The sequence below is a fragment of the Adiantum capillus-veneris genome, chromosome 16 (genome assembly GCF_014529385.1).
Source record: "Adiantum capillus-veneris isolate H3 chromosome 16, ASM1452938v2, whole genome shotgun sequence".
NCBI lineage: Eukaryota > Viridiplantae > Streptophyta > Polypodiopsida > Polypodiales > Pteridaceae > Adiantum > Adiantum capillus-veneris.
The window spans coordinates 90,860,138-90,872,228 of NC_140946.1; the positions used below are offsets into that span (position 1 = coordinate 90,860,138).

At 44.0% G+C, this 12,091-nt stretch overlaps 2 protein-coding genes across 2 annotated transcripts; one reads left to right on the forward strand and one right to left on the reverse strand.

The window, feature by feature from the left end:
• The first annotated feature begins 817 nt into the window (after positions 1–817).
• Positions 818–2,321, forward strand: LOC147439436 (uncharacterized). The gene has a single exon (XM_086484316.1). The coding sequence runs from the start codon at positions 1,353–1,355 to the stop codon at positions 1,743–1,745; it is 393 nt and encodes a 130-aa protein (XP_086340442.1). The 5' UTR covers positions 818–1,352; the 3' UTR covers positions 1,746–2,321.
• Positions 2,322–2,508: 187 nt separating this feature from the next.
• On the reverse strand, positions 2,509–11,542 carry LOC147439437 (uncharacterized). Its single transcript, XM_086484015.1, has 7 exons — positions 11,456–11,542; positions 10,503–10,599; positions 4,844–4,911; positions 4,256–4,747; positions 3,784–4,174; positions 3,613–3,702; positions 2,509–3,378 (listed from the first exon to the last, which is right to left on the reverse strand). Exons 1-7 carry the CDS (start codon positions 11,540–11,542, stop codon positions 2,642–2,644), a joined length of 1,962 nt encoding a protein of 653 aa, XP_086340141.1. The 3' UTR covers positions 2,509–2,641.
• Positions 11,543–12,091: the final 549 nt, after the last annotated feature.

A 12,091-nucleotide genomic window follows, 5' to 3' on the forward strand; every position in this document is an offset into this window, starting at 1 on the left:
ATCCAAGAGGGTATGTTAGAGATTTAGAAGTGTAATTTACGGAATAAGGAATGGTCATTAAATGACCATTCCCCGTAATATTGGTGACCACATGGCGATCGACGGAGGCTGGGAGCCATGGTGGGAGTCAATATTATGGGAATGATCCCGACCGTCAAGGTCACTAGGAGGGGGGCCCTCGTTTATAAGTGACACAGGGTCTGACTCGAAGGATCTACGGTAGGGGCAAATTAATGGCCGGGCGTGCGATTTGGGCCGTCGGATCGATCCAACAGGGGGAGCAGGTTTTTGATTGCGCAAAGTTGCATAGCTATCAGCAACGCGCGATGTGGAGCAGGAGGTCGTGGGTTCGGAGGGCATGACGTGCAACAGGGGAACGTAGATTTTTATTTACCGAGGCATGCGATCAATGGCTGATCCTGCCCCTACCGTTGATCCCATGAGTTGTGCCAGTGTCACTTATCAACAAGGGAGGGGGGCCATACAAATTACAACATGTTACAGTTGCGGATGGTGTCTTCTGATAAGACAAGAGCACGGGAGTAGGTGAGGGTGAACTGGCTTGCAAGGAGAAGCTATTCCATGTGCTAATGTGGCCTACAATGATTGAATGGGGAGGCCTTCCCTCATCACTATATGCACGGCCGGAGGCCAGAGGGGATCGAGGGCTAGGGGAGTAGGGGGGATGAGAGCCGTCCGATGGGGGGGGCTCGGTTCAGGGGATGGTGGAGCAGTTATTGAAGGGGGAGTGGAGGGTGAACTAGGCCTCATCCTTCTACACCCGCTTTCGGGATTGCATTGCGTTCCTCCCTGCGTTCTCCTGCGTCAGGTCAGCCCCTCCGCGAGCCTGCAGCGATTCCCGCTTTCGATATTCCCTTGGTTTCTCCTGCTCATGCAAGGCATAGCCGGGTGCTTCATGCCCTGCCTGCAGCGATTGCACTCCTAGTTCACGTGCTGCATTATAAGCAATGCGTAGCCGGGTGCTTCATGCGCTGCTCAAAGCGATTGCACAGCGATTTCGGGTGCTTCATGCGCTGCCTGCAACCATTGCACCTTAATTCTTGCAAATCTTTTTACCTTATTGAAGCTCTGCGGCTTACAACAGTATCATATGCTCGGAGACCCGTGAAGCAAAGATACCATAGCTCTTTACAACAGCCTAATACCCTAGCATACAGAGGCTTATGCTATGTGTGCCTTATACTCTCTTATACCCTCACCTTTGTGCCTTATACCCATTTGTGTGCCTTCTGCTGGTGAGGCTTTGAAATTGCAATGGACTAAGCTTTAGGAGGAGGAGCATTCAATTATGTGTCCCGGTTCACGAGCTCACAAACAAACAATCATGAGGGATGGAAGATGCGAGGCCGCTCTACATCGAAATTGTGCGTGACAATGGGAGAAAAACTCGTCAATGCATTGTAACGGAAGAGTGCCAGGCTAACAAGAAGAGGGTCGACATGGTGGAGCATCTTCGAGATGATCATGGCACCGAGTGTGATATACCGCTACGCAAAGGTGGTCGACCTCGAGGCATGATGAATCGGACTTCGTCAAGGGCAAACACATACGAGAATCAATCAAAGGTGTGGTTCAAGGATGCGGCTTATAAGTTCGAGAGAAACAAATCAAAGTTTCTACAAGGAAGGGAGAAGTCCTTGCTTCGAAAATGGAATGCTTTCGATGAGAGTGAGAAGCTAGCAAAGGGATCGAAAGAAGCTTTTGTAGAAAGAGAAATGGGGTGATCAACACAAAATGATAGACCAATTATTGTAGGGGTAAAAGGCCCAAATGGTAACGAGAAATTGCTATAAAATATAAGGAGCCGAGTCTTGAACTAAGGTAATGCAAATTACATGACAACGAAGCCTCCATTTGTGATACAAACTAGGCATAAGGGGTGACCCAGGGGTGAACTAAGGGTGAACTGAGGGTGCACAAAGGGTGAACTAGGGAGGAAATCTGGGTGAACTAGGGACCAAATCTAATTGCAGTAAGGTGAACTAGGAAGGAAATCTGAGAATGATTCCCGAGAGGATGGTTTTGGGCCTTGCAGTGGTGAACTAGGGGTGACCTAATCTAATTGCAGTATGGTGAACTAGGGGTGAACTAGGGAGGAAATCTGAGAATGATTCCCGAGAGGATGGTTTTGGGCCTTGCAGTGGTGAACTAAGGGTGAACTAGGGACCTAAAATGAGAACGGTTTCCAAGGGGTGAACTAGGGATGAACTAGGGACCAAATCTGAGAATGATTCCCGAGAGCATGGTTTAGGCCTTTCAGTGGTAAACTAAGGGTGAACTAGGGATAAACTAGGGACCTAATCTACGAATGATTCCCGAGAGCATGAGTTTTGGCCCTACAGTGGTGAACTAAGGGTGAACTAGGGATGAGCATTGGTTTTGGCCTGACAATGGTGAACTAAGAGTGAACTAGGGGTAATATGAGGGTGAATTAAAAGTGAACTAAGGGTGAACCAGGGGTTGATTTGGTGTGAGCACCACAAAAATTCCTAGAGCATACCATATTGCAACCAAATGTAAATTCATATATTGAGTGGAAGAATATCAAGACAAGTGTAACTAGAAGTGAAATAGACATAAACCTTGATTAAACCAAATATACATGACCAAAATGGATCCATCATACAAGCACAAGCCTCCATTGGGATGTAAACACATTACGGAGAACTTCACCATTGTCTTGAACCATTGTAAATTCTCTCTCATTTGTTGGGGTTTCTCTCGATGTACAAGAAATAATTTTGCATACTATATTTGTTGGGATATCACATATTCTCACATGTTTGTCTATTAGGTAGGTCTCTCCACCCGAAAGGGTATGTTGTGACAATAAAGGCAATAATGCATGGCAAGTTGCACATGTAATGGTAACCCTAGGGTCAACCATGAATGTTTTTGTGCAACAATGTGGACACCAAATTCGTGGTGTCTCAAGAAATCGAACTCGAGACCTACCACGTTGATGTTTCCTTCGCAATATACCAGTTACATGAGCTCGCTTTGTTGGTTGGGATGTCCCTGCTTCATAAACCTCTATATTTGGCTCCACTTCTTGTGGCCTCTTCCCATTCCCAAGTTTTGTTTGAGTCACATGTGCTTGTATTTGCCGTATACTTCCTCTCATAGGCATCTCAATCGCCTTCGGTGGCGAGGTCTTTAGTAAAGTATCCTTGCAAATGTTGAGTTCACGTAACAAGACTGCTTTTTGAGCCGGATCATTGTCCTTCAAGCCTTCTTCAATCCTTGTAAGTATGCTTCTGACCTCGCTTACACATTTCAAGACTTCATTATCATCAGCCCCATCCTCAATTGAGTTGTCCATGAAATATTCATTGATATCTTTTGTGTTCTGGAGATCTTTATCAACGGCATGCTCATTATCCACAGTTGGAATGAAGGGATACAAGTGTGGAAAGTACTACTTTATGATTAGGTGAAGTGCATATAGGTGTTTGCACCCGCTTGCCTAATCTGGGCAATCATAGTAGTTGCATTGCATGCTCACATGATGCCAGTGGCTTGTATTAGAAATACTTCGAACCTTGAATAATAGTGTCATCTCATTCACAATTTCCAAGGTGGAAGGATCACCCTCGTAGAGTTGTAGTATTTTCTCCCCACCATGTAATCGCGTAGTGTGTTGCTTTGAAGAGCCCCGGATGTTGTAGCGGCCCGAGTCAACTAGAGTAACAATACCAAATCAAGTTTAAGATCCCTCTTTCATAACAAAGAGAGAAATCAATCCATGAGGGCTTGTCTTACCTATTTCTTGTTTTTGTTTGAAGAACTCCAATAAAGTACCACCCATTCTAGTGCCAGTTGTTGAATCACCCACCATAGCATGCAAGAGATCCACAATAGATCTATTGATCCGCGCGTCTAATAAGATATACTTTATATATTGCCACAATCTCTCCACTAAATTGGTAGTGTCAACATTTCCATAGTTCAATAAACGACCAAACTTGGACCATCTTCTGCGCCATGGGCAATCACATCCACACCAACCATTTGTCACATACCTCTGCACATTAATATGAGCTGCATAGTGTTGAAGAAGTTCTTGGTAGTGATTCTCAAATTCTACCTCATCGAAGGCATGCATAAGTGTTGTCATTGATGAATAAAAATGATCTTGGAGCTCCTTTGGTACCTACATATACAAGAACAATAGGTTATCAAGGTGCACAGAGACCCACACATGCATTGCATTCACAAAGAAGAGTCCACAAACCTTTGGAAGAAGATTTTCCACCCATGCTTTCTTTGTGTGGAACCAACACACAATAATGTGGCAAAAACGTTGCTCTCGGGGTCCCGTTTCATAAGAATGCCAACAACATTCATCTCCATTGATGACCTTTGAGAATGCTTCAAGCTCTAAAGAAGATTTGTCAATGACAAGGGCGGTAGATCTAAAATTCCCCATTCTAGATAGGATTGTAGATAATGTTATCTCTAGTGCTATCCTCTCATGGTCTAAGCCTGGGTCATTAGAGCACATCATAAACCAAATTGGAATACCCACACCATGTTGGTTTGGCAAGACAACGGCATATAGTGGTAGCCCAAACGCATTCGTTTTAAAAGTGCTATCAATAACCCATGAGTTATGCCAAGAGAATCGCATAGCCATTTCCAACATCCATTGGTCTTGAATGATAAGAATAAAGGGCTTTTCACTGTCATTTGTTGCATGAGGATTGTAAGGTTGGTAGTAGCACACCTGCATGATTTCACAAAAAAAACTTCAATAGGTACTATGCTCAAACAACTTTTGGTCACTACAATTCTCTCAAACGAATCAAAATATTATGGATACCTTTCTCTGCTTCTTTAGCATTGTAGCCTCGGTCAACATACATGTCCAATCATCCCTAGAAAGTTTTCCTTGGAGCACAAAATGAGAAGTGTACGTAAAATGCATTAGTTTCACCACGAGAAATTACAAAGTGTACTTGAGTCAAAGAGATAGCCCAATAAATACCTTGATTTCGTATTTGAAATGACATCATTGAAACTTCCCTTTGTATCATAAAGAATCTAAAGATCACTTGATCAACGCAACAAGACCGTTCATAATGTAATTGCTCTTTTGATAAGAACATCTTTGCAACACTTCATGCATGCCAACATCAAATAGATCTTCCATACAACACTCAATCACATTTGGATGGACAGGTAAGTGGTATAAATCTTCACGACTGCCAGGGGTATGTCCTTCATGAAGAGGAAACAACAAAATGGAGGCCTTTTTGTTACCATCAAGATATTCTACTTTGACTTTGAAAGGGCATCCACACTTCTTTGTTTTTCTAAGCCTCTTTTTGGTACCTTTATTCTAGGGTTGTCCACCTCTATGACAAATGTAATCGATAGTGGTCTTAGAGATACCATGGCTCTTACTGGAACGGACCATAACAAGCCTCACTTTATGCTCAACCATAATATCCACCAAAGCTGCTTTTACTTCTGATACATCTACACTTTTGTGATGCGGAAGACACATATATGTATGCTTTCTTTTGGCACTATTGCATGCCTCTGAGTATTCCTTCCATCTGTTATACTCACAAGCACTGAGAAGGTCCTTCACATAGTCAAGTGGAATCCCATGTCTTCTAATGTCCACACACCAATCTAGCTTGATCGTTTTAATGGTATCTTCTATCCCCAAGTGATTTTGTTCATGTCCCTTTGTGTGGAAACGTTGGACAATGTTACCCCATTCTTCGAGATAAGATATCTTGAGCTTTGAAGATGATGAGGGTAAACAAAGATAACTCATGCCATCTTCAAGTTGTCCCAAGCACAAACCTTCCTTCATTTTTCTCCATCTACCCAAATCTAGCACCCCTCTAGTATCACAAGCTTTAATAGCTGCCAAGGTGATTAAAGTGTCATCCCTAATCACATTCTTCATCAACTCATAAGTACTCCTTTCAAAAGAATAGAAAATAGGAGAAACATATGCTAGTGGATCGAAGGAAGGTAACCTTGTTTGTGTCCTCCGCGATATGACTTCATCACCTTCAAAGGAGCTCGGAGAGTCACTAGCTTGATCACATGTGTTGGTACTGCTTGAGTCACTCTCCCACTCTAGGTCCGATATGATCTCGTTGCCTGCATGGTCTTCAAGTGATTCCATATTGAAGGAAGTTGAGTTTAGTTCACCCTTAGTTCACCTTTATGAACCCACATTCACCGGCGAGGACAGGCCACCCCAAGTTCACCACTAGTTTACCCTTAGTTCACCCCTAGTTCACTATGGTAAAGTAAAAAAACCTTAGTTTACCTCTAGTTTAATGTTAGTTCACTAATTTCAAAGCTCTCTCTCCTCACTATACGTGCACATTAGAGTCCCCATATGTGAAGGTTTGGCTTTTTAAAATGTGTCTTCTCAAAGTAATAATGACTGGCCCTTAACTGTCCTTGGATTATGTGCAAATCTACTTTTCAAGCCTAGTTTACCCCAAGTTCACCTCCAATCATTGATCAAGAATCTTCCCAAAAAGACGTGCAATTCGCTTTCCCACCCCAATTCACCCCTAGTTCACCGATTTGCCGGACGGCTAGGATTGCATTGCGATTCCCGCTTCCCTCTCCCACCATAGATCCCCCCTGGCTGGAGCCGTGCCATATAATGACGAGGGAGGCCTTCCGGCTGCAGAGTTGCCATGCGATGATTGGCAATGACAAGCTAGAGTTCTGACAGTTGAGTTGGAAACCATTTATTGGCTTGCAGACTATTAACTACACCATTGAACGCTGACCTGTAGGCTGCCATGCACTGGATATTATGGGTCTTGATGTGTCTTTAATCTAACGATGCAGGGTCAAATTATCGTTAGTAATCGATAGTGGATGTAAGGTCCATATCAGTTGCCCCTCGACCAGTGACCTCGACTGGAGCATATAATTAAAAGAAGTGTTATTGCGAAAGACCAAAAGTTAGACTTGCCAGATCATTTGAAACGCAATATAGTGCAAGAAAACATATTACTGGAGTGGCAAGTTAGTCCTGCAACGGGCATGAAAAGGCTAAAGAAGTAGACTTGGGAAAAGTCAATGAGCCACCCAAAATGGTGTGGATAGCAATGGATTTGAGGGAGGCTAAAGAAATCTTGATTATCTCCACTCTCAAGTAGTATAAAGACTTTGTGCATGGTTATAAGGACATGGAGGGAGTAGATTCGTTGATCTACTAACATTCCATCCCTCTCAAGGATGATGCCAAACCACACAAGTAGCACTCATACACTTATTATGACACTTTTGCAAAGAAGAATGGAAAGGGAATAGATGAAGTAGTAAAAGTGGAATTTATCTATAAAATTGAACACACAAAGTGAGTTTCTCTGATTGTGGTAGTCTGCAAAAAGAACGAAAAGTTTAATATTGTGTCAATTTCAAAAAGGTGAATGTTGCCATCCCACCATGAGAGATATTTACTTCACCCATCACAAACCACACACTAGAGCCACTAGATGTCCATATTGATGTGAGTGCCTATACAGTTGGATGTATTTTGGATCAACTTGGCCAAGGCAACATCCCAATTGCCTATGCAAACTCATCATTGAATCTAGCCAAAAAGTTTACCCAACACAGAATGCGAAGGCCTATCACTATTTTTTTTTGTTAGAAATATTCTTTTTGGATAGAAGTTTTTATTTTCTAGTGGGTAACACCTAGCACCTAATCAAATGGTGTGGCTTCTTAAATTTCAAGGATATTCATGGCCCATATTTGAAGACAATGCAACACATTATGTGTTGGCATGTATTTGATGATGGGTAGTAGTATTCAACAATACGAACAACATTCTTGCCATATCACCTAGGAGTGTAAGACTTACTCCAATCATTCCAAATGCATAAAGTAGTAGGGAGAAACTTTATGCATATCCATGTATTCACAACTATACATTGACATTGTAAACCACACCCTCGAGGGGCTACCATGAGAACAATGAGGAAGAATACACCACCCCCATCAATAACACGGCCCGTGAACCTCGAACCCTCAACCTTGGGGTAACATGACTAAGGCTTCACCAACTGAGCTACACCTCTTGAGTTGCTGATCACCCATATTCAAATACAATCCGACCAACTTCATAATTTGAGGTGCTTTGTGACATCTGTCTAATCTTGTGACTCCACTATGATCACCTTCACTCAGTCCTAGCATCATTCCATGGCTCAGGAATTCAGCCATAGCTAGCATTACAGTAGTGGGTTAAAGTGTTTGTGCTTGAAATTATGGGCTAATGGTAGTGATAGTTGGTGCTACCATGGGCATATGTACATGATGTACCCTTATGGCTCTTCTAGCGTCAATGGGTGGCAGCCTGCAGCCTGTCCATTGAGCAAATTGATGTGATTGGACTGTAGCTTAGAAGAAGCTTTGAGTATTTTCCTTTGTGGGAGAGATGTTCTCTCCCCGTATGTTCACCTACAAGGCTCAACTACCATGAGCTTTTGTAGACTAGGATCACATACCTAGCCAGGTGCCATGGGGGGCAAGGGCCGTCCCCACTGCATTTAATATATGCTTCGCCTCGCCTGCAGAAGCTCATGATGTTGTCATGATCCGCAAGGTGGGAATTATAGTTGGGGAAAACTTCTTGTGCACTAGTGTGACACTCAAGGAATAGATGATCATAATTACATCGTATAAAAAGGGCAGGTCTGACAAAAATATCTCTTTACAAACGACATGCAATCCGCCATACATTCAAACTAGGCTTTCCAATTAACAACTCGACAAGCATTTGAAAAACATCAGTGATTTATTTATCTATATCACAATCTTTTTTGAGCCTATAGAACAATGGAGAATTGAAAATACGTGGATAGCTTACATGACCATTGGTGGAACCAAATATCACCTTTTTCCTGTATGCTTTGCCTTTCCCAACAATAAAAGCACACTTGGTCCAAGCTTATGTCCTGTATATCTCTTGTCATGTGGAAATTACAAATGTCCTCTCCTGCAGAGTTTTTCCATATTTTAAGGAATGTTCTACTGTAGCTTGTTGGGATGATGACTAAATTATCCATTATTATTCTATCCCCCCTCCTCCTGGTTCTCAGAAAATCATCTATTCTTGCTTTGAAATCAAGGTAATCCTGGTCACGAGGGTCTATCAAATCCTCACTATCAACTGCTTCCAAATAAGCCATGCAACCTTGAGCGTCAGCCACAATGGTGCCCTTCCTAATGACGGTAATCAGCCCTGTTTCATTGTCACAGACAGCAAACCTCTCACTGAAGTTGGAAAGAAAATCCAATATCTCCCTCTTCTTGAGCACAAATGATGAAAGACATTTCACTTGTGCTGGCAAAAAATTGAATGTCTTCTCATAGACTATGATAGAAATGGGCCTAAACCATTCGAAGAGGAAGGAACCAGCAGAGAGTATGAGCTTCAAAACTATCGATCCCAATGGATCACTCATAAGTGAGAGTATGCTCAAATTTGTAGACCAAAGCCGGGTTTTCCTTGTAGTCCAGCACTTGAAGCACAGAGCAAAAGTGTCTACTGTATATATCAAAGCTGTCTGTAACAAAGAGGATTTCATCTATGTAATTAGCTTCCAGCCGGGTTGGCAAAAGTATGTAATGCTTGTTGTAGAGAGGCGTTTTGTATGCCAAAAATGTGCCAGCCTGAGTTGCATAATGGTATAATACCATTTGTCTCCTGTCTAGCACATAATTTTGGCCCATGTGAGTCACTTCGGATCTATCCTTTCTTATATGAGCCCATCGATTTCTGAAACATATAGCTGCTCTATGCGATCCAATGTCGGATGATTTTCCCCCTTAATGACATAAAAGTCACTCTTCGTGTTGTAAGCTGCAAATATGAAGTCCAACGTGAGATAGCTAATAGGCTTGAGAAGCCTGAGCTTGACGAGTACGTGCATCAGCACAAAATTTCCCCGAAAGGTTTGCACTATGAATGTGCAAACATTCAACATCAAGGCCAACAGATCTACACCAGACAACATTTGTAGCGAGTTTCCTGCAGTATAAGGTAACTGAGAACTGGAAGAACATGGATCATATGCAAGAAAAACATAAAACAGAGAGCTTGCACCTCACTAATGTGCAAAATTGGAGCTACTATACCAAGAGCATGGACTCCAAGCAGAGCTCTAGTAAGGAGTCCTTTTGCTAAGCCAGATATGTGCTGTGCACCTAAGCCCTTGCGTTCGCGGCCTTCCGTGCGTGACGGAAAAGTGCGCACTGGATGCCGACCAGACATGCCCTTCATGCACATGCCATCAGATGTCATCTGCCGGCGGCCGCGATTCCTCAGGCAACCCTAGGTGTTGTAACCGCATATGCAAACATTTCAATGCAAAAATTGTGTCTGTGCATGCATGTGCAATATGTGAGACCAGCATGCAGAGCGTGTGTGTCACACAGAGAGAGAGAGAGAGAGAGAGAGAGAGAGAGAGAGAGGAGCTTACTTGTAAGTAGTCTGTAGAGGAGCACGAGCTTGAATCTTGGCGGACGGAGGTGGCCACAGTGCCAGAGAGTGTAGCAAAGGTGTGCCTTAGCTCTAGCCTAGATCTAAATCTGCAAAAATCCTTTCACGTAGGCTGTAGCCAATTTGTTGGCTGCAAGGACGTGGTGCCTATCAAACGTTGTACACATTTTCAAGGCTTTTAAAAGCTCGTTTAAGAAATACAAGTCTCACGCACACTACTTGGGGCAAGTGAGCACATTGGAATTTGGAGTAGCAGGAGTCTTTGGGCAGTAGGAGGCTGGAGCACGAGCTATCAACTTTACACCCCAACTAGATCGAATGGGTGGGTTTGCTTCTGTTTCACTCTAGGGTAGAAGTATAAGGGAAGTATGTGCCACTTCCCCCAATTTGCCAGCTCCGTTTTCATGTGATTACTTCCTTTGTATTCGGCACTTTCTTATGATATTGATCATTCGTTCGCGTCCCTCACTCTCGTGTCGCTCTTGCGTTCAGTTTTCAAGTTGCGTTCTTGTACATGCGTTTGCTTGCCTGCAAGTCCCGTTTGCATCGCAGGTGAGCCGGCGCGGCCCCTTTTTCGCGACGCCCCGAACGAGGGCGTCACACTTGGTATCAGAGCTTCGGCTCGAGTCCCCGTCGACCCGACGTCGACCCGTGGCCTGTGGTTGTCACCACGTTTTTCGGCCCGTCTGCCTCATTTTTCCACGTTTTCTCCGCGTTCTCGGCCCGTGTTGCCCCGTTTCACCACGTCCTTGCGTGATTGCCCCGTTTTGCCCCATTCCTTGCGCTTTCTCCACGTTCCCCACAGTTTTTCACCGTTTTGCCTCGTTTGACCCGCGTTTCGCCCCGTTTTCACCGCGTTCTCCGCATTCTTGGCCCGTTTTGCCCCGTTTTGACGCGTTTCTCCACGTTCCCCATCGTTTTTCAACGTTTTACCTCGTTTTGCCCCGTCTTACACCGCTTGGGACCGGTTTTCACCGTTTTTGAGCCGTTTTTCGCGGTTTTCATCGTTTTGGACCCCATTTTGCGCTGTTTCACAGTTTTTCAACATTTTCAAGCCGTTTTGCCCGCAATTTCCCAGTTTTCTTGATATTTTTGGAATTTCTCTCGGCTCCGGCCACAACAGCACCCCAATGGCGGGAAATCAAGAAGATGAAGAAGGATACAGGACGGAACCGGAACCGCATAGAGCCCCGAAGAAGAACAAAGAGAAGAAGCCGCGACCAGACCACCAAGACTCAATGGAAGAAAGACTGGAGGCACGCATCATGGCCTCCGTAGAACACCAAATCAACGTAATGTCCGCCAATCTGAGCGACCTACTGCAAACACAGCTAGGCCAGCGATACGAAGACCGCCCGGGTCTTAGTAATGTCAACACGCGGCATAACACACAAAGACGACCGCGACCCGAAGACGAAGATTATCAGGACGATCAAAGTGAAAGACGCTACTACAGCCCTGACAGACATCTAGAAGATGAAAACAGACTGGGAAAATTCAAACCCAGTCCCCCAGAGAAATACAAAGGCAACCGCACCTCACTGGAACTCAACAAGTGGTTCAGCGAGG

Coding starts and splice junctions, on each gene's coding strand:
- LOC147439436 (XM_086484316.1), top strand. CDS start 1,353: ATGGAAGATGCGAGGCCGCTCTACATCGAAATTGTGCGTGACAATGGG.
- LOC147439437 (XM_086484015.1), bottom strand. CDS start 11,542: ATGGGGTCCAAAACGATGAAAACCGCGAAAAACGGCTCAAAAACGGTG. Junction 10,600..11,455: donor GTAAGACGGGGCAAAACGAG/GTAAAACGTTGA, acceptor ATTTAGATCTAG/GCTAGAGCTAAGGCACACCT. Junction 4,748..4,843: donor TGCTAAAGAAGCAGAGAAAG/GTATCCATAATA, acceptor GAAATCATGCAG/GTGTGCTACTACCAACCTTA.